The sequence below is a fragment of the Dasypus novemcinctus genome, chromosome 23, assembly GCF_030445035.2.
Source record: "Dasypus novemcinctus isolate mDasNov1 chromosome 23, mDasNov1.1.hap2, whole genome shotgun sequence".
Taxonomy (NCBI): domain Eukaryota; kingdom Metazoa; phylum Chordata; class Mammalia; order Cingulata; family Dasypodidae; genus Dasypus; species Dasypus novemcinctus.
The window spans coordinates 17947980-17975358 of NC_080695.1; the positions used below are offsets into that span (position 1 = coordinate 17947980).

At 50.0% G+C, this 27379-nt stretch overlaps 1 protein-coding gene across 5 annotated transcripts in view; it reads left to right on the forward strand.

Moving 5' to 3' along the window:
- The window catches only part of HIP1 (huntingtin interacting protein 1), a 145667-nt gene that overhangs the window by 89647 nt on the left and 28641 nt on the right, over positions 1–27379 (forward strand). For all 5 annotated transcript variants that reach the window (XM_058285919.1, XM_012522795.3, XM_058285920.2 and 2 more), the window contains exons 2-7: positions 9658–9721; positions 12734–12876; positions 13124–13180; positions 17714–17794; positions 23071–23147; positions 23600–23661. In XM_058285919.1, coding sequence (XP_058141902.1) covers positions 9658–9721; positions 12734–12876; positions 13124–13180; positions 17714–17794; positions 23071–23147; positions 23600–23661 — 484 coding nt within the window. The remainder of the gene's footprint in view (positions 1–9657; positions 9722–12733; positions 12877–13123; positions 13181–17713; positions 17795–23070; positions 23148–23599; positions 23662–27379) is intronic.

The window sequence follows — 27379 nt, forward strand, 5'->3', positions numbered from 1 at the left end:
AGCCTTGCAGAGAATGGGAGGAAGATCATTCCAGGCAGAAGGAACATCAGGCTCAGAGAGAATTAGAAGTCTTGAGAGCAGTGGTTGTGCACCTGCTTTCCTATGTACGAGGTCCCAGGTTCAATACCTAGAACCTCCTAAAAAAAATAAAAAGGTTTGAGAAAAACTGAACAATTGGGCAATTCCACCTCTAAGTATACGTCCCAAAGAATTGAAATAGAAGTTCTACGCTCTTGTTCATAGCAGCATGTTCATAGCACAGTAACCAAAAGGTGGAATCCATTCCAGTGTCTCTCAGCAGATGAATGGACAAGCAAAATGTGGTCTGTACACGCAGTGGAACATTATTCAGCTTACTAAGGAATGCAGCTCTGGTATGTGCTACAACACGGATGAACTGTGAGGGCATCACGTTGAATGAACTGTCAGAAGTAAAGGGACAGACATTGTATGATCTCACTTAAATGAAATAATTAGAGGAAGCAAACTCAGAGAGAAAAGTAAATTGGAGGCTACAGGGGGCAGAGAGGAGGGAGGAATGGGGAGAGACTGCTTGATGGGTACAGAATTTCTGTTTGGGGCCACGAAAATCTTTTGATATTTGATAGTGGTGATGGCAGCACAACATTGTGGATATAATTAATAATACCACTGAACTGTACACCTAAAAATTGGTTAAAATGGGAAATTTTATGTATATATATGTTGCCACAATGAAACAGAAAGAAACAAGTTTGAGGAACAAAAAGGCAGGCAGAGAATGGGCGCTGGCACCAGAGCCGTACATGTGGGGAGCTCTCGGCAGCTGACCTTCTTTCACGTGTGGTTTATAAAGGTAGTGCTGGCCCATTTGGAAGGCTGTTCCAGTGGCCCAGTGGGGATGTCGTGGTGGTTTGGGCTTGGGTGAGGCAGAGGAGATGGTGCGAAGTAGGATTTTGGAGGTGGAAGTGACAGAATTACCGATGGGTCGGATCAGGGCACTGAGAAACCGCCAGTGGTTAGGGGTGACTTCTAGGGGCTTCAGCCCCAGCCACCGGGTGGTTGACGGACAGAGAAGAGCTAGGGTAGATGGGAGTGAGGGCAGAAACTGAGGGAAAAGCCATGGGACTAGTTGAGATCCCTCAGGAGTGAAGGTAGGTAGCTAGAGATCTGGGGACAAGCCACCAAAGAAACTGAGGCAGCAGCTGGCATGAGTAGGAGGTGGAGGCAGGCAGGCAGAAGACGCTGGAAGTTCCTGAGGGCAACACAGCATGGGGAGAGGGCAAGTTCGCAGGTGGAGCTGGGTTTGAATCCTGCTTCCTTGCTGCCTGTGTCACCTTGGGCAGCTTGACTTGAAGATGGGGCTTGGCTTTCCTGCCCTAAGGAGCCGAAGGGAGGAGTAGAAGCAAATCCCCAGCGCAGAGCCTGGTGGGAGGCAGAGCGTGGTACCCCTGCTGCTGCTGTTGCTGCTTGCTGCCCTGGGGACAGCCGCAGCAATGACTCTGGAGAGGTGGGTCTGGAGAGGTGGGTCGAAGCCGTGAGGCTGGGGTTCCCTCCTCCCTCCCCTTGCCCCTGCATGCTCTTTTCATTTCTTTCCTCTTTTCTTTGATCTAATTTTTCCTTTCCCTTCTGCTCTGCCTGCTCTCAGATTTTCCTTCCTTTGGCCTCTGCAGTGGGACCTCAGACCCTTGCCTAAGGCCCTGGCACCCCAATCCGGGCGCACCCCCAGGCCTGCCCCTGGGGCCTTTGCTAACAGCCTGGCCTTGGCTGCCCGAGTGCTGGGCCCCTGCCCAGAGCTGTGTGGGTGACCAGACAGTGCCCAGCTGGCCCCCGCGGAGGCAGGCCCAGGGTTTCCCCTTGGCTACAGCCTGGCCGGGGTGTCAAGGCTGGGACAGCGGCCGGGAGGAAGAGAGGCTGAGAGCGAGCTGCCCTTCCTGCGGTGCCTGCTGATAATTGGCTCTCCGGAACCGGCCCGGGACGCAGGGGCCGGCGGGTCAGGAAGTGGTGTACAATGCTGCCCTTTCAGGGGAGACACTGCGTGGTCCGAGGTCCCGTGGGACTCCAGGGAAATCTGGAGAACAGCCTGTTCTGAGGGGAAGTTCTCTAACCTAGACCCTCCCCCCCCACCCCCCCGCCCCCAGGTGAGAAAACGAGCCGGGAACTTAGCACCCTCTGCCCCTGGAGGGACCCCCAGGCTCTGGCCCATAGATGGACCGGGACCAACTCCAAACCCAATTGTCTCCTTCATGGAGGGTCTGGGAGAAGGGAACAAAAGGGACTCAATTTTCTCAAGGAACCGTGAATCCTGTACCTGGTCCTTGAGGATTTAGTGATTTATTAGGAGTCTATTCTCTGCCTTCCTACCTGTGCACCCACAAGGATAGGGCAAGACAGGGGCCCTGCCCTCAGGGATTTTGTTTTTTTTTAAGATTTATTTTTTATTTATTTCTCTCCCCTTCCCGCCTTCCCGCCTTCCCCCCTTCCCCCCCTGCCCCCCCCAGTTGTCTGTTCTCTGCATCCATTCACTGTGTGTTCTTCTGTGTTCACTTGTATTCTTGTCAGCGACACCAGGAATCTGTGTTTCTTTTTGTTGCATCATCTTGCTGTGTCAGCTCTCCATGTGTGCAGCGTCATTCCTGGGCAGGCTGCACTTGCTTTCGCGCTGGGCAGCTCTCCTTACAGGGTGCACTCCTTGCGTGTGGGGCTCCCCTACATGGGGGACACCCCTGTGTGGCAGGGCACTCCATGCGTGCTTCAGCACTGCGCATGGGCCAGCTCCACACGGGTCAGGAGGCCCAGGGCTTGAACCCTGGACCTCCCATGTGGTAGGCAGATGCTCTATCCATCGAGCCAAATCTGCTTCCCCCCTCAGGGATTTTAATCTTGGTGGAGAGAGAAAACAAAATCCTAAGTGTCAAATGCATTAAGAGAAATAGGAAGGAAAAAAGAAATAATTAGATAGATGGAAGTATTATATGTTAAAGGAGCATGATGTGTATAACTTGCTGCCATATATTTAGGAGACAATAGATGATAGATAAATGGGTGGGTGGATGGATGGATAGATAGATAGATAGATAGATAGATAGATAGATAGATAGATAGATAGATAGATAAAAAGATACAGCAAATGTGGCAAAATGTTTGTTTTGTTTGTTTTGAGGTACCGGGGACAGGGGATTGAAACCGGGACCGCGTGTGTGGGAAGCCAGTGTTCAACCACCTAACGGCTTCCCTGAGTTGGTTTTTGTCTGTTCTGCTTGTTGTTTGTTTTGTTTTTTCAGGAGGCACCGGGAACCAAACCTGGGACCTCCCATGTGGGAGGTGGGAGCTCAACCACTTGAGCCATATTCGCTCCCCTGGCAAAATGTTAAAATCGGTGAATCTAGTTATCTAGGGAGAGAGATGTTGGAGTTCTCTGTATGGGTTTTGTATTATTTGTGCAGCTGTCCTGTAAGTTTAAAGTTATTTCAAAATAAAAAGTTTAGGGTGGGGGGAGGAAATGATTGGCCAGACGAGCTTGGCAAGTCTAAAAGGTGGCGTTGGTCAGTGCTCTGCCGACGGAGCAGGGTCTGGAATGTGGACAGGAGTGGGGGGCACACGTTGTGGGGTGGGGGGAGCGGAGGCTAGCATCCCCGGCATCAAGTAGTACAGAAGCAAAGGGAGGCTTGTTCTAGCAGGGGACGTGTGCCCGGGGGCTGACACCCCAAGGCCCCAGGAGGCCCAGAGCTTGTTACAGAGCGCAGCCTGCCGAGGCCCTGCCCTGCCCTCAGCCACCGAGCCCAGAGAAGCCTGGCCCGGGAAACCGGACAGGGTACTCCAATCAGGGGACGGACCCTGCCTCTCCGATACTGGCCCAGTGGGGAGGTTGCTGGCCGCAGGACTTCGGGCTTGCTGACCGCGGTAAATGGGAGCTCTTGTGAGCCTGCCAAAGCCGAAGGCTCTGGGGCAGTCCTGGCAAGGACCGACAGGGCTCGCAGATGTCATAGAGCTCTGGGAAGAAACTTCCTTTCATAGCCCTTTGCAAGGCTGGGCCTTTTGTTGGTTGCACCGGACTATTACTGGGAGGCTATGGCTCTGAACGCCCACATACAACTTATTCCACGCATTGCTTCGTCAGGCCGCTGAAGGAAGTGACTCCTGCTCAAGAGCTTTCTGTGGCTCCCCAGTGCCCATCAGATTGCGATTCTTTGTCCTGATATCTAAGGCCCTCCGTTATCTGAAGGGCCTTTGCAGAGTCTAAAAATAGGGAGGGACCTAGAAGTTGCCTAACCGATCCCTAGCGGTCAGTCTCTTTCATCATAATCCTGAGGAGAGGCTGCCTCCCCTCTGCCTGTATTTGTCTAATAATGGGGACATCTCTCTTTTGTGAGACAGCTTTAGTTATTAGAAAGTGCCTCAATTTATCCAGAAACTGCCTTCCTGTGCTTCTGCACGTTGGTCGAGGCTTGATCCTCTGGATTTGTCCTCCTTGCACATAACAACTCTTCAGAATACTGCTCTTTCTTCTAAAATTTCTCTGTGTTAAGCTACCCAGGACACTCTCTTTTGGAAGTGGGTCTGGTTTGTCCATTTCCCTCATAAAGTGTAAAGCCTAAAACTGAATAATGTTGTAGGTGTGGCCTGATCTGCATAGAGAATTGGAACCATCCCCTCCCTCATTCTGAGCCCTACACTCCTTTTAATGCATCCAGAGGTCAGGCTTTCACTTTGATCAACCACAGCAATGTGTTAGCCTATGTTAAATTAGCAGTCAAACAAAGTGCCTACGCCATTTTCACCAGTGCTGCTTAGTCCCATCTCCCCTCTTCTACCTGGGCTGGTGAGGGTTAGACCTAAATATAGGAAATCTCCTTTATTCCTACCAGGTTTCCTTTTGTTACGTTTAAGCCAGTTTCCTAGTCTGTGCACTCTAATTCTGTGTCTGTGATACGGAGTGCCAGTTCTAGTGCTGGGACTGGGCTCCAGTCTGTCGAGTCTGAATCCCAGCTCTGCACTTGCTGGTTGAGGGGACCTTGGGTGAGCCTTGGTTTCCTCATCTGTAAAATGGACATGATTAATAATAATGCCTTCTGTTCATGGGTATAAAGTTGTAAGAGTTTGGAGCTAATCCCTATAAAATGCTTAGCCCAGGACCTGGCAGTAAGTACTTATTAGCTACCATTTTCTTGAAGATTAGAACCATCGCTCCTGCCAGGTGAGTATAATTAGGAGCACTGCTGCTTCCACTTCCTCATTCTTTTAAAAATGTCTCCTCCTTACCTGAGAGCCTCCTGGCCTTACTGTTCTTTGTTTCTTCTAGTCGTTTGCTCCCAGCATCCCTCAGCCTGAGGTGCCCTGCCTCTGTCCTCCCACCAGTCTAGGTTTAAGACTTCTGCATTGTCTTTGAGGCTTCTCTCTGCTGTGAAATTTGTGCAGCCCACCTTCTCACAGGTTCTTTGCATTTTTACCTCCATCTTCCTGGCTGGGGGCTTTATTACTTCGCTTTTATGCTGTGCAGAGCTTCCTACTTCAGCTCCTGACCCCCCAGCTCCATCCCGCCCTGCGCTCACACCTCTGCTCTGCCGGCCAGTCTTCCCCCTCCCTGCCCTTCCACACTCAGCCCCCTCCCTGGCTTCATCCCCCCACACAGATGCTAGCCTCCAGCCAAACCGGGCAGCAGGCGCAGGCTTGGTGCCTTCCCACCCTGGGGGCTTCCCGCTCCCCCCTTCCTTCCATCCCCCGCGTCTGAACTGGCTCTGGCTCTGGCCACCCGCGAGGCCCAGCACTGTGCAGAGTCACGTTGCGGGTCAGGGCTGGGTTGTAGGTGCTGGGGTTAGAGCAGAGCGCTTGCTTAGCTTTGCTGACAAACTGGCAATGGGAGGAATCACAGGTGCGTGAGACATGAGTGAGAGAAGCAGGTCATTTGCATGGGGACGTACCTGGGACAGGTAGCCCTTCCTCCAAGAAGTCTCCGTGAGCAGCATCTCGGTTTAAAGGGATTGCCCCTTCCTTTCAACATTTTGGTCCAGAAGCGTTCCAATTTGCGCACACACTGGATCTGTAGTTAGAAACTCATGATAGATTATTCTGTGTTGCTTAAAAGACTTCTAAGGTTTTTTGCACAAACCTGTGCACTTGGTCCTTCAGTATAAAGAGATATTTGTGGGATGAACCTAAATCCTTCTCAGGTCTTATCTCTGGGCCCTGCACAGTCTAAATGTCCGGCCTGCATGGCTCTCTCCTCACAGCTCAGACTGCGGACTCTACCAGAACCCCTAAGCTTGACGACATCCAGGCCAGCACCTTCCTGGATCTGAGTCTCTCTCTCTCTCTCTAATTTTTATTGTGGTTACATTCCTACAACCTAAATGTTCCCATTTTAACCACTTTCAAGTATACGATTCAGTGGTGTTAATTGCATTCACAATGTTGGGCTACCATCAATGCCTCCATTACCAAAGCTTGTCCATCACCGAAACTGTGTCTTTTTGTATCATTTTGCATTTTTATGTCACATGTAACGGCCTGCACAGTGCAGGGCAACCTTTAGGAACTCGGCAAACAGGCTGAATCTTCGCAGGGGTCTGACAGTAGCCAGCGTGCCGTCGCTCTCCTGGAACCAGGGAGAAGCCGTGTAAATTTGGGGAAATCTGAAGGAAAGAGGATGGACTGGGAGCGTTCTGGAAGCAGAAGCCAAGAATGAGGTCCAAGGACTTATTAAGGGGAAGCTGCAGGCCCTGTGTCTCAATGAGAGATGTTTTTGAAATAAACTTTTTACTTCTTTATTGCATCTCTTGCACAAGATTCCATCTTTTATTTTTTAGATTTTTAAAAATTGTAGTGAAATACACATAGTATTTACCAGTTGAGCCATTTTTTTCAGCATACAGTTCGGTAGCATTAGTACATTCACAGTGTTGTGCATCTGCCATCTCTATCTAGTTCCAAAACATTTCATCGTCCCAAAAGAAAACCCTGTACCCATTGAGCAGTCACTCACCATAGCCCCTGCCAACCATTGACCTGCTTTCTGTCTATTCTGGACATGGCATATACATGGAATCATACAATATGTGGCCTTGGCACCTGGCTTACTTCCTTCAGCATAATGCTTTCAGCTTTCATCCGCGTTGTGGTATGTATCAGAACATCATTCCTTTTGATGGTTGAGCATTATTCCATTGAGCAGGTGTACCACTTTTGTTTTCCCATTTTTCAGTTGATGGGTATTTGGATTGTTTCTACTTTTTGGCTACTGTGACTAATGTTGCTGTGAACAATGGTGTACAAGTCTCTGTTTTCAATTCTTTGGGGTTTATTCCTAGAAATTGCTGGGTGATAGGATAATTCAGTGTTAAAGTATTGGAGGAACTGCCAGATTCTTTTCCCAGCAGCTGCACCTTTTACGTTCCCACCAATAGTGCACAAGCATTCCAGTTTCTCCACATCCTCACCACACTAGTTGTTTTTTGTTTTTGTTTTTGTTTTTTGATTACAACACTGCAAAAAAAAAATTGTTTTGAGATAATTAGGAAGATATAAATCCAATAACTAACTAATTGATGATGTTAAGAAATGTTCTTTTAAAATTTTAGGTATGATAATAGTATTGTGGTTATTTTTTAAAGGTGTTTTTTTTTTTTAAAGAGGTTCATACTGAAATATTTAGTGGTAAAATGACATAAAGACTGGGATTTACTTCAGAATAATCTGGGGAGGGCAGGGTCAGTGGCTGATGGTATAACTCAGGGGTCAGTGTCAGCCAAACTACACCCCTCAGGTTGGCACCTGCTTTTGTAAATAAAGTTTTATTGCAAATCAGGTAGGTTATTCATTTGCATGTTGTCCAGGGCTGGGCAGATTTGAATAGTTGCCACAGAGACCATGTGGCCCACAAAGCCAAACATAGTTTCTAACCAGCCCTTTACAGGAAATGCTTGTCAACTCCTGGTCTAGAGGAATGTGTTTAGCTGCAGATTCTTAATGCGTGGTGCTGGGGACAGGCTACACGAGGGCTCTTTATATTTGGGGATGTTTGGGCTTCCCCATAATGAAAAGTTAAAAAACAAACACACAAAAAACTTTGATCCAGTGATCTCACCCCTAGTAAATCCCCCCTTGGAAATAAAATCACCAATAAATAAAGCTATGTGTATAGGAGTGTTCACTGAAACATAGCTTACAGTGACAGAAAAACTGGAAATGAATTGTTGGCTCACCCAAACAGCAGTGTTTGTATAAGCTCACATCCATCCACGCTGTGCAATACTACCTTGTGTTTTTTTTTAAAGAGTGAGCTAGAGTGTTACCAGTCCGCTCAGAGAGCACTCCATGAGGTATTTTTGAGTAAGAAAAGCAAGATGTAGAAAAGTCCTTACATGGCAATCCCATTTTTATAGAAGGGTGACAAAATTAGGCCCTTTGGTCTGTAAGCATTTGTGTATGTGTGTGTGTGTAGGACACGTACGTTGTTAACATGCTGTTGGGTAAGATGTCTGTGAATTTAATGGACGTAAATTATACCTCAGTAAAGCTGCTGTGACTGACTGAAGGTTAAGAGTTAACAAATAATTAGGATTACTGAATCGTTATATATAGATGACTTTTTTTCTTATTTTTCCAGTATATTATAGAATAGTCAAAACTAATACCTGAAATTACTGATCGAGTAATGCTGGATCAGCATCACCTTTGTTTATGGCTATTTAAAAACCAGGCTCACCCTTCTGTGCACTTACTACTGTGATGTATTCTCAGCTGTGTGTGTCTCTGCTGCCGTGATGGCCAGTCTAAACTAGGCTCACCCTCCAACACTTACTATTGTGGTGGGAACCCACCACCCTCCCCTGTTTGAAACCACAAAAACCCTGAACTCCTAAAAATCAGGGGAGACAGGTTTGAGACAACCCATCTCCTGTCTTCTGCCGGCATCAGTAAACCCGCTCTCTCACTTCCATCCCGGTGTGGACTCAATTCATCGACTCTGGGCAGGGACCCAGAGGGACCCCTGCGGGATCATCCTTTGCTGCCGACACGATCTGATTCCACTTAGGAGTTTATGGACATCACATTCACATAGATCAGTTCTTTGTTAAATTAAAAAGAGACCTAGGATTTTAAAATGAGTAATGACTCTTTTTCATGTCCTTTGATGTGATTAGGGAAATAAAAGGCACTTTGGTTAGCAGCTGGAAAATGGGGACCCGAGGGCCCACTGCTGGCCTGGGTGGGCCCGAGAAGGCTCCGAGCTCGGGTATTGGGGCTCGGGTATTGGGGGTGAGAAGGGGCGGCTGGATGGTCTGGGGCCACAATGGCTTTCAGATCTGAGCCTCTTCCTCCTGCTCCCGGAGAAATAATGTTTCCCCGGGGGATGAGAAGCATCTCTTTGTGCCGCCTTTAACTGCCACGTTGTTGTGCCAAGTGGATGAGTGGCAGGCGGGTGCAGCAGCTGGGCTCAGCCAATGCCAGGCAGCAAATCCTGCGCCCTCGGGACGGTCTGGGCCAGCTGGCCCGGGAGCGCTGCCCACCCCTGCCCCCAGCTGGGGGGGGCCCACGATGGGGAGGGGGCGAGGGGTCAGCGGAGCAGGGAAGGACTGGAGGAAGGGAGAGGGGTGGGGCACCGGGGATAGTCTTGAGCCTCCCCCCTCCAGGCTTATTCATCTCCTCCCTCCCCTCCCCCTCGCTCTTGTTTTTCAGACCGTCAGCATCAATAAGGCCATTAATACGCAGGAAGTGGCTGTAAAGGAAAAACATGCCAGAAATATCCTTTTGGACGTTGCTTAGAAGACCGACGCTGAGTGGGGTCAAACAGTGGGGACTGAAGTCAGGGCGAGGCTTCCCTGCCAGGTCCCCCCAGGTCTGGGCAGCAGCAGGCTCTCAGAGAGCTGGTGTCAGAGCCCCCAGGGTGCACGGCAGGGTGGAGGGGCCCCAAGAGGCCAGAGAGCCTGTCCTTTCAGCTCACCAAAGCGCCTGCTCCTCTCCTCTAGGACTTGAGATTTCAGAATGGGAAAATCTTTTGAAGTTACTTTCCTTTGAGATAGTTCCTTGCAGCCCAGGAGGGATGGTCACCTGTGATATCCTAGGAGTGACTGTCACCTCCCCTTTGCTGTAGGAATTTAGCCACGGGTGGAAGATTCCCCTGTGAGCAGGTTCAACCAATGCCAGAACCTCAAAGTGGAGTAGGGCAATTGGCGACATGAGAGGTCTTTGCCAAGTGCACCACGCCAAGGAGGCGGAGGCAAGTGGCTGCCACCACTTGGGCGAAGGGCTCGACAGGGATGTGCAGCAGCACCTCCAACTGATGGGTCCCTTGCACATCCGGGAGCTGGAGAGCTTAATCCCCGAAGGCCGAAGGAGAGAGGCCATGGAGCCAAGCCTTTAGCGCCATGTGTGCCGGGGCAGAGCAGGTGGAGCTCTGGACTTCTGTCCTAGGATGAGAAGCGCCTCTGGCCTGGGCTCGTCACGGTTACCAAAGCCGGATATCCAGCCTTGGCCCATGGGTGAAGCAGCTTGCCTTTAAGGGGAAAGTGCTTTGGTTGAGGTACAAAGGGCTTTGCTACAGGCTGGGGGCTCTAGACCCCTCCAGGGTAGTCACCAGGATGTCCTGCCAACAGTCCCCTTGCCTCACTGCATCAGGTTCGGTGCCCTTACCATGATGCAAAACAAACCAAAAAAAAAGAAAAAAAAGCCTTTATTATAAGTGGCCCATTTGATTCCCTCAGAGAGAATCACCCAGTCCTGGCCTTTACCTTCCAAGAATTTGGAATTCCAAGTCTGATGCAAGTTAGGAAGTAAGAGAGGGACATTTGTCATAGGTTGTTGTGCTTGACTGGCCTGGAGAGGACCAAGCCTGCAGCTACAGGACCACACCCCTTCAAGGGAGATATCCTGGGGGTGACAGAAGGCACCCCGGCGTGAGATTCCGGAATCCCCCCTGTGGAGCTCCTGGCTTGCTCTGGGACCTTGAGTGGGCTCAGGGGGCCTCTGTGAGTCGTAGTTCTCTCATCTGTCAAGTGAGTTGATTGAAGATTTCAAAGGCCTAACATTCTGCGAGTGTCTCTGATTGAGTTTCCAAATGATTGGATAAATGTTGAAAGGATCAACTGCACGCCATGTGGGTTTTTTAAATGCCTGCTTAAAGACATCAGAAAACATTTCTTGTTTTTTGTTTTAAAGAGGATCGACTGCCCTAGATTCCAACTGAACCAGCATTTGGAAGTCTGACTTCAGAAATGCTGTTTAGACCAGCACTTGTCACTGGTGAACAGGCTGGTCCTTCCACCACGATGTCCGTGAACGCCTGGGGGGCTGAGACCTGTCTCTTATTCTTTATGTTCCCTGAGCACCTTCTAAAATGCCTGGCACATAATTGGTGCCTGAAGATGCTTATAAAATCAAAGAATGACAGAAAATTGCCTTCTCTGCAAGGTCAGGGTGGCTGGTGTTCCACCTGAGCTGGCTTGTCTTTCGGCAGACGGCCACCTGGTGACCCCGAATCAGCCCGTGGGAAGTCAGGACGTCAGGGTGGGGGGCCGCCTCTCCAAGGGGCTGTGCTGCAGGTGACCCTGTGAATTATTTCAGGAATAACTCCAAGACCAAAAGCTGATTTCAGCTTTCAGACCCACATGCTGTGTTCAAGCTCACCCCTCTCGAAATCTGAATTTCCATCTAAGGCAGGAACCTTCCAGCGTAGAAGCAAAACCACGTGTGTTCTGGCCGCATCATTTAGTTTCTGACCCGAGGCAAGTCTTTCTGCCCTAAGTGAACCCGTGCAGCTCAGCTGAGCCTTGACACAGGCGCCTCCAGTTCCTGGACAAGAGGATATCCGGTGGATGGTGCCCAGTGTCCGGGTTCTGAGGCCTGCTTATGCTGGAGACTACAAAAGCAAAACGGAAGCCCCTGCTCGCAGGAAGGGCTCGGCAATATGGAGATCTGGGGGCCCAAACCCGAGAGCACTCGGGCCAGACAGGCGCTTGGACGTGCTGCGGGGAGGCCATGGGCAGGTGGTGGGCACGTTTTGAAGTAGATCTTGGGAGGGGGCGGCCCTTCGAGTCCAGACTGCAAGGAGTTCGGGGAGTGGGGGCGGCGGAGCCGCTGCTGAGCGAGGCCAGGGAGGTGTAGGGGGGAAGTGCGGGCCGCTAGAGGAATTTTATGCTCAGGGAACAGACGTTTTAAACGAAGGCTGCTGCTTTCAGGGCCAGGGCGGGGCTGTCTGAAGGGGGAGGATTTTGAGGAGTCGCCTTCAAGAGGAGCCAAGGGAGAGTCTGTAGAGTCAGTTGGGGGTGTGGGGATCCCCAAGAAGAGCCAGGGTCCTTGGTGAAGAGCTGAAATACCACCTCTCTCTTAAATATGGGTAAGAAAGAACTTTGAAAGCTGAAGTATGTCATTAAAATGTTAGCTAGGGTAATCGTATGATATGGGAATAGCTCTCAATAAAACTGCTTAATTTTTTTTTTAAAGTTAGCTCGGGTTGTTCCCCGAGGACCTCATCACAAACTCAGTAACAGGCAGAGGGCAGAGCATGTCTGCAGACCAACCCGCTGCCGGCCCAGAGCGCCTTTGTGCAAATGAGAAAGACACCCCTCCACCTCCTCCACTACCTGAAAACGTGGAAATTCTCTAATAAAACCACTAGTATCAGAATGAGACACCTAAGGCCATCTGCCCCCAATTTGCCAGGATAAATAGGCAGAACTGTGGTGTCTTAGCTGGGAACAGTGGCGTCACCTCCAGGGTAGGGCCCGTGCCCTTGTTTTCCATGACCCTCCCTCACCATGCATACTGGGCACCCACCATGAGAAAGGGGCGCAGACCTTTTGGTCTGTTGTCAACCGGCTGCCTCTCTCCAGCAACGCCGTGCTGTGCTGGAAGTTTTGCCACGTGTTCCACAAGCTCCTCCGGGATGGACACCCACACGTGAGTATTTGGGGCTGCCGGGGGTCGGCCAGGGAGCCGGGTGGCCCTGTGGGGAAGTGGCTGGTACAGGCTGCTCTTCACTCCCCACACTGAGGGCAGCAACTGCCCTTTCACCTGGCCTTTTGGTGGCCAGTTACAGAGGGGTGCGTCTGTCTGGTCAGCTTCTCCTCTCCATGCCAGCCCCATCTTCTATCATCCTCTGTCCTCCCGTTCTGGTCTCTTATAGGCTGTTCTCTTCCTCCTCCAGGTCCTGAAGGATTCCCTGAGATACAAAAATGAATTGAGTGACATGAGCAGGATGTGGGTGAGTCTGGAGATGCACCCCAGAGGCCCCAGAACAAGGACTACGGATTGGAACAAATTCAGCCCTTTTAATTGTTTAGGATTTCTCCCATGAGAATCAGGAGGGGCCAAGGATGCCCCCAAGTCATGCCATGATATCTGCAGTCTTGCCTGGGGTCACTGGAAGCCGCAGAGGGGTTCCAGAGCCTGGGAGCTTCTGCCAATGGAGCCTCATGCCGCAGCTCTCTGCAGGCGCTGGGACCCCTTGGCAGTGACGTTGCCACAGTTTCTGCTTCTTTTCATTCTGTCAGTCCCGTTGGAGTCACAGTGCCTTGAGAAATAGTGTATTCAGTGCTTAATGCCAATGCCTTTTCTTTCTTGTCTAAAGATTTTTATGCCTTGGGTGAGGGAGGAGGTAGGTAGCAAAATCAGAATTAGCTGAACACGTTTTTTGTTTTGTTTTGTTTTGTTTTGTTTTTAGGAGGTACCAGGGACTGAACCTAGGACCTCTTATATGGGAAGCAGGTGCTCAACCGCTGAGCTATATCTGCTCCCCTGAAAAAGTATTTTTATGCACAAGCCAGATTTCCTCTAGATTCTGATATCCCAGGAGTGTGAGTATGGGGAGGCAAGTTATTTGCACTTTGGAGAATCTCCTGGTTGACTGGAACAGTCCCGTTTGCTTCTGCCAATTAAGAACTACCAGTTTAGCCCTTTCTCAAAAATTCTTAACTGCATTCACAAATCACTCTTGAATATGTAATGGAATCTATCCACCATAGGTGAAGAAATGCAGGCTCAGAGAACAAAGCAGCTTTCCCAAAGTTATAGGCTATAGTTAACTGAACAGAGCTGAGGGTTATCCCCAAATCTCCCAACTGCATGCTAGTGAGCTTTCTATTATATCCATATAACGTGTATCACTTAGTTGTTTTTTTCCTTTTTTTTTTTTTATTATAATTTGCCTGAGCTATATTTCCATCCTTTTGCTTTCAAATTTTCTGTATTCTTATGTACTAGGGGTATTACTTGTAAGTAGAATTTAGTTAAATTTTGTAATTTTTATTCAAGATAACAGTCTGTGTCTTTTAACTGGACATTTAGTCTGTTTATATTTATTGTAATAAATATGTTTGGATTTATATCTCCCATCTTATTTTGTGCTTTCTGTTTGCCCATTTGTTCTATTTATTTTTCTCTTGTTCCTTGCCATCTTTCAGATTGATTGGGTACTTTTTTTCTCATTCCATTTTTCCCCTATTAGTTGGGCAGTATAAATAAATAAATAAATCTGCTTTTATTTTTTAAAAATTTTGATAGATTCTCTATTATGGAATGCATGCTTAATTTTTCAAGGTCTAAAATTCATCTTTATCTGTTTTCTACATAACAAAAAGGCCGTAGAATATTTTAACTCCATTCACTCCCTCTCAACTTGTGTTATTATTGTCATATATTTTCATTTTTAAAAATTTTTAAACCCTCTAAGGTCTTACTTTGTTTTGTTCTGTGTTCTTCATTTTTCCTTATATCCTTTCTGCCTGAATATCCTGCAGGTATCCTTTACTGAGAGTCTTCTGGTGGCAAGCACTGTTTTTGCTTGTCTGAGAATTACTTTATTTTACCGTCCCTCTTGGAAGAAATTTTCTCTGAATTTAGAATTTTTTAAATCTTAGTATGTGTCTAGGTATGAATTTATTTTGATATCTTTAGACTTCTTAAATCTGAGGGTGAGTGTCTTTCATCCGAAAAATTCTCATTGTCTCTTCAAATATTGCCTCTGCTCCATTTTATCTTTTCCTTCTGAGACTTCGGTTAGAAGTGTGTTAGACTTCCTTATTCTATCCCACATCTTTAAACTGCTATTTCATTTGTTCTACCTATTTGTCTCTGCTGCTTTCTAGATAATTTCATCAGATCCAGCTTTCAGTTTACTGTTCCATCCTCAGCTTGGTCTAATCTGCTGTTAAACTGCTCCATAGGGTTTTCAATTCAAGTCAATATAAAAATATTTAGTTAATATTTTTTCATTTCTTAACATTCTATTTTTTTCCAAACCATAAGCTTGGCATTCTTTATAATTTCTTATGTGCCTTCCACTTATTTTGAAATAGTCTCTTACTTCTTTAGACATATTAAGAATGGACATTTTATATATCCCTTTTAGTAATTCTATTATCTAAAGTCCTTAAAGATCTCTTTCTACCATCTGTTGTTTTTAGTGAATTTTGCTCATGTTATATAGTTTCCTTTTGTGCTTAGTTATTTTTTTTTTTCTGTGAGCTACTCGTTTTCCTTGGGATTTTTTGTTGTATTTTTTCCTTGGGATTTTATTTGTGGAATTCTTTAAAGTCAGTAAAGAAGGCAGGTTCCTTCAGAGAGTTGGCATTTGCTTCTACTGATGCCTCTAAATTAAATCCTCAGTTTGAGATTTTGTGAATCCTGGGCTAGATCCCCTCGAGGACTCAACTCGGTCCAATTCTCAGCAGCAGTTTTTTCTCTCCCTCTGCTCATAATAGTGGCTGGAGGCGGTAGATTTTCTCTGTAGCCCTCTGGGAGAGGTGTGGATGTGGTTTCCTTGTAGAAAGGGTGCCTCCTATGGCTCCTCCACTGGATCTCTCACCCTGGGCAAGCCAGAGCCCTGTGTCCTGAAAATCAAAGTTCAGGTTCACCTGGTGTGGCTAAGTCGTACCACACCCTCCCTGCCCCACCCCCGTGTTCCATCTGCCGGTTACCTGTGTTCACTCAGTCCCCATCCCAGCAGTCCTCACTTCCAATATTTTACCCTTGTTATCCAAAATGGAATTCCTTTAGGACTTTTTTTCCTATGTAGTGCTGTCTTTTCCATCTGACTTAAGAGTTTCTGGAATTTAAGAACCATCATTTTTATCCTTATGCATTTTCATGTTAAGTATAGTTGTCCTTCATGGTGAGAACATTTTCTCTCCTTTTCCCTTTTTTTTTTCTCCTTTCCAATTTCTCCATAATAAACAAATGTTACATTAAAATGAAATATTTCATAGAAAATAAAATATGAAAAAAATGTTCATCTCTGGCTGGGTGCTTTTAAGCTCCTCTGATTTCTCTCGTTCATGCCCTTGGGGTTCCTTTACTCTACTCTCGAGGATGGAGTTACTCCTAAAAGAAAATGTAAAAATCAAAATTCATGTGGAAGCCACTGCTATGCAGCTCAAGGGTTCTTTGTGCCCATTTGTCTCCTTATTTGTAGATAATGGGGAATTGCCAGCATTACTCTGCTAATTCTAGGGCATTACTCTGCCAATTCTAGGGCCTGATTACTTTGGGAGCCCCACGGGAAGATTTATTCTTTGCCAGGTTTGGTCCTGTTTCAAATCCATATCACATGCATGATATTGTAGATGTTCTTAGTTAGTTGGAGTCCACTTGAAGAGGTGTTTCCTTTTGTAACTAGAGAGACAGAAGGAAATAGCCCCTAGCTGGACAGATTGCTGGGGTGGGAGACTTAAAATTCCTATAAGAAGCCTTGTCCACACTTTATGTAAGGAAGTTTTCATGTTTGTATCCAAGATTATACTATAAGGATGTTCGTTGAAACATGCTTTTTAACAGCAAAATTTTGCCAACGAATTAAATATTCAACAGTAGGGAATTAGTTCAGTAAATTGTGGTACATATTCAATGCACTAGCAGTCACTAAAAACAATGATTAAGAAGAAAATTTAAGAATATGAGAAAACTGCAGTGTATTAAGTGGAAAAACACAAGGTGATCCTATTTTATATTTTAAAATAGAGGGTTGGTTATCCCCAAAATGTTAGCCATGATTATATCTGGTGGTTAGATTAAAGGTTATTTGAGTGTGTGTGCGCACACACTTTTTTATATTTTCCAAATTTTCAACAATGGACATTTGCCATTTTCATAATTTTAAAAAGCATATATTCGTTTAAAAGGAGTCCTGGCTCTAAGTGACATCCCAAGTGTATTAGTCAGTCAAAGGAGTGCTGATGCCAAATACTAGAAATCTGTTGGTTTTTAAAAAGGGCATGTGGGGTAGACATTTACAGTTACCAGGCCATAAAGCATAAGTTACTTCCCTCACCAAAGTCTTTTGCCACGTGTTGGAGCAAGATGACTGCTGACACCTGCCAGGGTTCAAGCTTCCTGGGTTCCTCCCTTTCCGGGGCTCATTTCTCTCTGGGCTCAGCTCTTCAGTTTTCTCCACAAGGCCAGCTGTAGACTATCAGGTGACCGGCTCTGTCTCTCTGCCCAGGGCTTCTGCCTTGTCTAAGGAGCTGTCTCTCTTCCTGTGTTCTTCTGCGGGTTCGCTTCCTGGGCTCCAGCTCAAAACTCTAGCATTAAAACTCCAACTAACTCCTCTGCTCTGCCATGTAGTTTTATCTGTGAGTCCCCGCCCCCAATCAAAGCCCTAATCATAATGTCATCACGCCCAGGTACAAACCAGTTTACCAACATAATCCAGTATCTGTTTTTGGAATTCGTAACCATATCAATCTGCCACACCAAGCATTCTTGGTGTTAACATCATACTTTCTTTTTCTCTTCCTGAAAGGGTCACCTGAGTGAGGGGTATGGACAGCTTTGCAGCATCTACCTCAAACTGTTGAGAACGAAGATGGAGTACCACACCAAAGTGAGTCTTTGTGGACAACTTGCTGCCACCACTGGCTCCCTCTAACCCAGGCCATTCAACATGGACACCTAGGCTGTCCTGTTAGCCACTGTGCTCCATGACCTCCCTTGCTTCCCATGGCCCAGAACTAAGTTAGGTTCTGAAAAGAGAAAGGTGAACAGACTGTGTCCTCGGAGTCTGTTTAGGAGAGAGGGATAGACAAGTACAATAAAGACCATAATTGAGAGATGTACAAGGTGGCACACAAGCACATAAGGGCACATCTAACCCAGCTTCAGGGGACCTGGAGGGCTTCTCAGAGGCAGCGACACCTGAGCTCAGTCTTAGAATGTTCCAGTTATCTATTGCTGCATAACAAATCACCCCAAAACGTAGTAGCATAAAACAACAGCAATCTTTTTTTTTTAATTAAAAAAAAATTTTTTTAGCCCCCCCCCAGTTGTCTGCTCTCTGTGTCCATTTGCTGTGTGTTCTTCTGTGACTGCTTCTATCCTTACCAGCGGCACCAGGAATCTGTGTTTCTTTTTGTTGTGTCATCTTGTTGTGTCAGCTCTCTTTGAGTGCAGCACCATTCTTGGGCAGGCTGCACTTTCTTTCGCGCTGGGCGGCTCTCCTTACAGGGCACACTCCTTGCGCATGGGGCTCCCCTACACGGGGGCACCCCTGCGTGGCACAGCACTCCTTGTGTGCATCAGCACTGCACATGTGCCAGCTCCACATGGGTCAAGGAGGCCTGGGGTTTGAACCCCGGACGTCCCATGTGGTATGCGGACGCCCTATCCATTGGGCCAAGTCCGCTTCCCAGCAATCTTTTATTATCTCTCACATTGATTCTCTCTCTCACAGTTTCTGTGGATCAAGAATGTAGGGACGACTTGGCTGGGCAGTTCCAGCTAGAGGTTTTTCATGCCAGTGCAGTCAGATGAGGGGTGGAGCTGGAACAATGTAGGGGCTGCAGCAGAGCAGCTGGGACTGGCCTGGCAGCTCTCTCTTCAGGAAGTCTCAGGGCTAGTTAGGGCTTCCCCACAGCTGAGTGACCTTGGACTTCTTACAGGCAAGTTTCCTGTGGGACTCAGTTGGACGTGCATGACCTTTTTATGGCCTCAGAAGTCATAGCACCACTTCTACTGTACTGAACCAGCCCAGGCAGTCACAGTGGTCTGTGCAGATTCACTGTAAAAAGGGCATTGTGTGGGGTATACCATGGCAGCTGTCTTTGGGAAATGTAGTCTACCACAGTCTGCCCTCTGGCCCTGACAATTCACAGCCCTTCCTCCTGCAAAATACTCACCTCTCCTACAAGACCCCAATCTATGAAGATTGGCTAAATGAAGAAGGGGGGTTGCATATTCCAGGCAAAGGGGTTCACTAGAGATGTGAGGGGATGGGGCTCAGAACCATTTGGCATTTGTGCAGAACTAGCAATGGGTCCATATTAGTGCATGGAGCGGGCAGGTGGAGAGAGCAGCCAGCTAGACAGTTGAATGGAATTGTCCCATCAGAGGACTCAACAGTCATCTGAACAGCTCCTTGGACTGTTCTGTGCATGTTGATGGGAGTCGAGTTGTAAAGAAGTGATGTGACAAAAAAAAAGCGGGGGAAAAATAGAAGTGACACAGTCAGATCTACATCTGAGCTTGCCCTTTTGGGGTGGAATGGAGGTGGACTTGAGGGGACCCAGGCTGCCAGTGTGAAAGACGATGAAGGCCAGAATTAGGACAGACAAAGGGGTGGGGATTTCTAGAAGACTGGCAAGAAAGGGAGCAGAGAGAGCAGCAACTAGAGGGACATGGAGAGCCAATGGGAAAGACCTGGCAAGAGGAAAAGGGGAGAGAGCGACAAGGCAGCAGTTGACAGCTGAGAAGTGGACATGGGTGCTCTGGGCTGCGGGCTTGCTCTCCTTGCACCCTCCGTGTCAGGCTCAGCATCCAGCCCAGAGCAGGGGATCAGCCAGGATTTGTTGAAGGAGGGAAGGAAGGAACCAGAACCTACCCTGGATCTAAGAGCTCACAAGCCGAGGCTGGTCCTGAACAAGGAAGGAGGCAGGCCCTACCGCTTTGAGGTTAGAGGGGAAGAGCTGGGTGCATTTGTAGCAGGGAAGCAGGATGCCGAGGCCATCGCTAGGTGTAAGAAGCAAGGTCAGGTGCTGAAGGCGACAGCACCTGGTGGAGGGTTACAGTTATTGAAGGGCAGTGGCAAGGACTAAGGGGCACCATTATGGATTGGATCACATCCCCCACAAGAGACTCACTCGAGTCCTAACCGCCAGGCCTGTGGGTGTGAATTCATTTGAAAATAGGATCTCGGAAGATCCTGTTAAGAGGAGGCCAAATCGAGTCGGGGGGACCTTAATCCAATATGACAGAGTCCTCATAAGCAGAGGAAACTGGGACCCAGACATGAGACAGATGGCCACATGGCAGTGGCAGAGGTTGACGCCAGCAAGCCTCCCCCAGGGCCCTATAGGCTTGGGAGAAAGCATGGCCAGCCGGCTCCTTCACTTTGGACTTCGAGCCTCCCAGCCGTGAGGCTGTCAGTGCCTGTGACTTAAGCCGACCTCTCCAACCTTTGTCACGGCAGCCCCGGCCAGCTGCGACGGGCGCTGAGGCTCACCAGCCGTGCGTCCTCCTCCAGGGGCATTCGGCGGCTGGTCCTGGCACAGAGCACGTGGAAAGGGTCTAGGCCCAGCGGGTTTTAGCCGTAGCGTGGTGGGAGGACCGGCAGCAAGAAAGGCAGGGCTGGGCGAGTGGGGCTGTCACCAGTCCTGGCATCCAGACTGGACAAGGAAGTAAATGTGGTTGGGGGGTGGGTGCCGACGTTCAGGGAGATGAAGTGGGCGAGGAAGGGACAGGCGTCTCCGAGGCAGAGCAGGTGAGGGGGCACATGGGTCAGAGAGGGCTGGAAGGACAGGATGTTCTCATCAGCACTGGAAGGTGGCATGGGGGACTTCTTTGGGGGACAGTTCTAAGCCATGGTAGGATCCAGGGCTGGGGGCCAAGTGTAAACAGCTGAAGTTGAGTAGAGGCAAAGGTGTCTGAAATTGAGGAGGTCAAAGTTATAATCCCAGGGTACAGAAAGAAGACACAGGCCCAGGTGCCAGGGCAGTGGCCGGTAGATTGGCAGGTACCAGCAAAGAGAAATTCAAGAGGGAATAACCGAATCGAATGACTCTTCAAGCAAGAGCCATTTTCAAGTGAAGTGGAGAAACAGCGGGACATGAGCAGACCGCTGAGCACACCTCCTAACCGTGGAACACATGGTCCTGGGACATGAGGGCACATCGCTCCCGGAGGCTGCACTGTGTTGGGAGAGCCAGGTTTAAGTGAGAGCCGGTGGATCAGGCCTTCCGTGTGGGGCTGAGGCCGGAGGCTCCCCCGAAAGTGCTGGGAGGGCAGCAAGGGCAGTAGAGGAGGGAAGGCCAGATGGCTGTAGAGCCCTGGGCGTGGGCACCTGCCACATGAGGTGGCAGAGATGAGAGTCACCAAGGGCACCTGCAGAATTCTGGAACCAAGTCCAGTCCAGCGTCGGATGCCTTGGCACCAGGCGCCCGGGAGCTGAGTCCACAGTTGGAATGAGCAGCAGAGGAGAGTGTAGCATGGCACCTGCTGAGCAGCTGGGAGCTCAAGAGCCAGAACCGTGAACCCTAAGCTCTAGCCCCCTTTTCCCTTTGACCTGGACCTACCTACCCCTGCACAGCCCCCAGCACTGGGCAGCTGCCAGGTGTACACGAAAATGGAGAAGGGGCCTCCTGAACACAAAGATGTAAACTGCCCATGGTGGAAGGGGTGAGGGGAGACAACGGGGCGGGCACAGGAGGCAGATCAGGAGAGTTCCAGGGTTGGCAGCCGAGCAGCCTCGTGTGTGCCTGGTGTGGGCAGGTGGGCATGAAGCTGAAAGCGCATGGACTGACGGCACAGACCCTCAGGGGCAGCCGTGCTGGAGGCTGGCCAAGCCTAGGGAAACGGGCACCCTCGCAGGAGCCTGTGCTGAGCTATTCCGTGGAAGTCCTGGCGTTCACAGGTCAGTGGCTGGTCTGGCTGAGACAGACCCCAAGCCAGCTCTTCGCTGTCTCCCACCTCCACACACCTATCTGTTGTGTCGATCCTCGTGCCTCCTGCACCTCTAAGCAACAAGGTACTTTTGGACCAGAATGGCCTGAGTTCAGACGTCATTTTCTTACCTGTACAACTTCTAATTGAATCCCAGTTTCCTCAGTTCTTAAATGGGACCAGTTATTTCTGGACTGTCTGAGAGGTAAATAGAGCACAGCAAACCTCCTACACCATGCTGAGCAAGCCCGAGGCACCTCCTGTGTACCCCACCCCAGTCCTGCCCCCCAGGGTGCTGTCTCCAGCGGGTCCCAGGCACTCCGAAGCCTCAGGGTTCTAGCACCCCACTTCCCCAGAGTTTCTTATCCAGCAGATCTGGAGTGGGGGCTGAGAATCTGCATCTGTAGCAGCTCCCCAGGTAATGCTGATTCTGCTGGCCCGGGCATTCCACCTTGAGAACCACTTCCCTGGACTTGGGGGTGAAAAAAAAAGCAAAAATGACAGACCCCCACCTGCTCCATCTCAGGGCTTCCGTCTTCAGAGCCTAAGGTGGTCACCCTGGAAGATAGAAGCCCTTCTGCAATGGGGTGGCCCATCGTGCCCTTTCGCCAGTGTTCCAGCAACTCCAGACTCGGGAGAGCCACGCAGATGCTCTGCAGTGCCTGATGACACACAATAACTTGTTTTGACTTGGGGGGTGCATTGTCATTGTCTCTGCCATCAGGTTTATTTTACTAATTACGTTTTGCTCAAGCTCATAAAGAAATGGGCAGCAGCTTCAGGAAATAGCCGAAGAATGGCAGGAAGCCTGGATAGGCTTCAGAATGTACTGGAAGTGGATGAGTCCCCGGCTGCCTCCCACTTGTGGATCATCGAGAGCCCGCCGCTCTCACGGCCGTGCCTCACAGCACCCCGTGAGAGCGTCTTCAGGAGATGTCCTGGGGTTCAGGTCGTAAGGGAGGAGCCCTGACCTGGCTCCGAGGAAGGGGGTGCCCCCTTCGCCTCTGCCGAGGGGTAGCGGACATTCTCCGCTGCGCACAAATCCAGGTGTGTCAGTGCGAGGCCGAGGCCGTGTGCTTTCAACCAGGAGGAACTGCCCGCACGAGTGAGTGCTGCCCGGGCACGTCCCGGGCTCAGCTCAGTGGCAGTGGCTTCCCAGGCGTCAGCTCCGTTGGGCTGTCCGCGTGGCCCCGGGCTGCCCTCTGACTTCCTTCCTTTGCCTTCCAGAACCCCAGGTTCCCAGGCAACCTTCAGATGAGTGACCGACAGCTAGACGAGGCCGGGGAAAGTGACGTTAACAACTTGTAAGTGACTGTCCTCGTGCTCGGGGCCACATGGGGAAGAAAGCATCTGAAGACGCTGCCACTTCTCCCTGGGGTCTCAGAGGGCTGATGGGAGGGCGAGTGGCGGGGTGGGAACCGAAGCTCCTGGGACCTCTGGCTGCTGATGCTTCATGTAGACCCCCTGCCAGGCTGCGCGCCCGGGCTGTCCTCTGTTTACCCAGCACCTGGCACACCCCTCCTAATGCAGCGCTGGGGTCTGTTCTCTCCTTTGCCAGTGTCCCTGCTGACTTTTTGCCTTAACCTTCAAATGGCCTTAAAACCCACTTGGGTGGGAGCTAAGGTTGGAGCTGAGGGGTGTGCGTGTGACGTGCACACAGGTATCGGGGGATAGATTATGGGGGAAAGGGGCAAGTCGAAGACTGGCCTTGGGGCTGTGACTTTGGAATGTAATTTCTCTTTCCTCTGGGGTCCAGTTTCCAGTTAACAGTGGAGATGTTCGACTACCTAGAGTGTGAACTGAACCTCTTCCAAACTGGTGAGTCTCTCCCTCCCAGCAGGCCTCGGCTCGCGAGGGAATTGCTGAATCCCCAGCCTTGTTCCCTGCTTGGACCAGCCAGCCTAGCCCCCCAGACTCCCTCTCCCTTCAAAGTTTTGCAGCACAAGGGGCAGGAAGACAGAGGTATCCTGCTCTCTTGATTCCTTATGCCAGGAGGGGACTGAAGCACTTGGTGATTTTAGACTCGGTGATTTCCTATCTGAGCAGAAAGCCCCCGCCACCCCTTCCTGAAGCCAAGGCCTCCCACAGCCCAGAGACAGGTCCCAACTCTTTGACAGCCTTCTGACGGTGGCCACAGCATCAGCCGGTCCTTCGGCACACCCTGGCCGCTCCGGGAGCCGGGCCGGCACGCCAGGTTCTTTTCTGCTCCTAAGGAAAGGCTTGTGCCTGCTGTTTGGGGGGCAGCCAGGGGAGAAAGCTGGTGGAGTCTGGTTGTCGCCCAAGTCCACGGGAGAAGCCCCTGTCACCCTCCTCCACTCCAGGAGGCAGTCCTCCCGGCTCTCCTCCGCTGGGTGTGCTGGTGCCTCCAGCTGGCAGCCCTGGCACTTCCCCGACAAGCCTGGGGAAGGAAGTGGGGCCTCCCTTCTCTCCAGGGTCCTCCCTTCCCCACACCTGCCAAGCCTAGAAGAAGCAATTTTCCAAGATTCAAGATGTTCCACAACAAGTCTCCACTTCTGTGAAAGCGTGAACTCCAAACAGGAAGTGTTCTCGCCCAGCTTGGTGACCTTCTCAGCCTTTGGGCCTCCAGGCAGGGTCCACTCTTGGGCATCTGACTCTCATAAAAGACAGGCTCTCTCGCCCTCAATTGCAACTCCCTTCAGCCTGCTCGCCTGTGCGGCAAGGGCATGCCGCTGGCCTGAAATGTCCTAGCACTGTCCTGGGCCCAGGATGGGACAGTGCCTCCCTTACTGCTGTGACCCATCAGCTCAGTGCAGGATGCACCCAGGGGAACACCAGGCGCAGCTGGAAACAGGAATTTGTGGAAGAAACGAGAAGGTACTTAGTCTACTAGCAACCAATCTGAGCAATCCTAAACAAAAATCAATAGAGAGGTAAAAATGAAACACAGGATCCTGCCCCAGCCCTAAGGCTTTCCCAGTCAGGTGGGAGAGATGGCACAGACACATTTGAAAAAAAAATCCAATGTAAATGTTTGCATAAAAGTATATGAACAAGAGGAGCCAGTGTAGCTCAGTGGTTGAGTGCTGGCTTCCCACATACGAGGCACCAGGTTCCATCCAGTACTTCCAAGAAAAAAAAAAGTATATGAACAACTGAACATTGTGGTCGTGGCTAACTTGCAAGTATTGAGCTAGTGGAGGGACGGGAGGCACACTGTGCAGAATGGGGAATTCATTTCCATTTCGCTTTGGACTGTGCTTCATTTGAATGTAGGTATGAGTAAGTGATGTAGGAATCGTCATCCTTGGGAAAGCCCAGCCCCGAAGTGTGTGGCTCAGCTGACACAAACGTGCCCCACCAGCCCCGGCCTCCTGCGGGAGCGAGAGCCTGCTGCCCGCTGCCACGGCCACAGTGCTTAGGGGGAAGCAAGTCCGACGAGTCAACCTTAGGGGCTGTCCCTTCCCAGCCCCCGACCGACAGTTGTAGTGAAAGTAAAGCAGAGCACGGCACTAAAGTCAGAAGGGCCTTGAGTAGGTGGAAGGAATGAGTAGGTGACAGGCTGGCACCACCTCATCCAGGTGCCGGCCCAGGTGTCCTTGGCGCTCCCAAGTTCCGTGATGCGCAGATCCGTTTTCATCCGTTGCCTGCTTTCGTTATTACTCTGAGGCTGAGCTCCTCGCCAGCATCTGCTCTTCCTACTCACGTTTGAATCCCCTCTGTTCTAGCCCAGTGCCTGCTAGATGCAGGTGCTCCACCCCCAATGTAAAGAGTGCTTCCTTTAGGGAAGAGGCAGGGAAGAACTCCCAGGTGGACAGAGTCCAAAGATGCCCTCAACTTCCAGCCTAATGTTTCAGGAACATCTGGGGCGAATCCATTACTTAGTCTTCTAGAGGAGAAGCTACCCGTGCTTAAACCCGTCTTTGCATAAACACCTCCGTGGTTAAATTGCCCTGGCTTTCTTGTCTCTGAGCAAGCACTCATTTCAAATCAAGAACCTTCTATATGCCTCCCCCCACCCCCATCCCCTCTTTGCCTACACGTGTGCCATAAAAATGAAGGAGCTGGTGTTGAAAGAACAGCTTCATGACAGGCCTAACTCACCACTTCAGCTGCCATAGAACCCTCTGGAGCCAGCCTCTCCGCTTCTGAGTCCTCGGCTGTGACCCTGTGAGGTTCCCACCTGTATCCTTGGAAGAATAGCACTGGCTGGCTTCCGGTGCTATGGCAATAGAAGGCAGCCTGCAGTTGACATTTATTTTGAGCACCTGCAGAGGTTCTCACAGGGGTTCCCCAGGCCAGTGGCATCAACATCTCCTGGGAACTAGTAAGAAATGTGCATTTGCAGGCTCTACCCCAGACCTGCTGACCCAGAATCTCTGGGGATGGGACCTGGCAATCCACTTCCTCAAGCCCTCCAGGCCTACACTGCCCAAAACAGTGGTCACCAGCCACTGGTAGCTATTTAACTGAATTTCTAATGAATTAAAATTAAATAGTAGAAAGTCAGGTCCTCAGTTGCACTAGCCACATTTCATGTACTCAGTTGCACAGATGAAGAGGATTTCCAGGGAAACAGACTTGGCCCAGTGGTTAGGGTGTCCGTCTACCACATGGGAGGTCCGCGGTTCAAACCCCGGGCCCCCTTGACCCGTGTGGAGCTGGCCCATGCGCAGTGCTGATGCACGCAAGGAGAGCCGCCCCACGCAGGGGTGTCCCCTGTGTAAGGGAGCCCCACGCGCAAGGAGTGCGCCCATAAAGAGAGCCGCCCAGCGCGAAAGAAAGAGCAGCCTGCCCAGGAATGGCGCCGCCCACACTTCCCGTGCCCCTGACGACAACAGAAGCGGACAAAGAAACAAGGCGCAGCAAATAGACACAGAACAGACAACCGGGGGAGGGGAGAAATTAAATTAAATAAATAAATAAATATTCTAAAAAAAAAAAAAAAAGAGGATTTCCGTTGTCCCCGCACCCTACTGGATAGTGCCACTCCAGGTGCTTTAAACGTGCATGGTCAAGTATGAGGACATTGAGCTAAGCAGCATAGGAGTGGTTTTCAGCCCTGGCTCACATTATAGAATCACCTGGGGGGCTTTTGATAAAATGCCGATGCCCCACAACTAACAAAATGATGATGGTGGACCAGCCCCACCCCAAAAGCAAGGAGTAACTCCACCTGCAAGCAAAACAATTCCTTTCCTCTATCCCAAGATATCTATGTCCTTTCTCAGCCTGAAGCAGTCAGAGTGGATATCGTCCCAAATCCCTCAAGACTGAGGCATAAACAAAAATAAGAGAAGTGTCACCACTGACTACAGCAGATTTTAAATCTCTCCGGGTGGTTCTAATGTACAGTTAAGAACCACACAATGTGGGAAGCGGATGTGGCTCAACTGATAGAGCATCCATCTACCATATGGAGGGTCCAGGGTTTGATCCCCAGGGCCTCCTGACTCGTGCGGTGAGCTGGCCCATGCACAGTGCTGCCGTGCACAAGGAGTGCCTTGCCACACAGGGGCACCCCCACGTAGGGGTGCCCCATGCGCAAGGGGAGCCGCCCAGCATGAAAAAAGCAGCC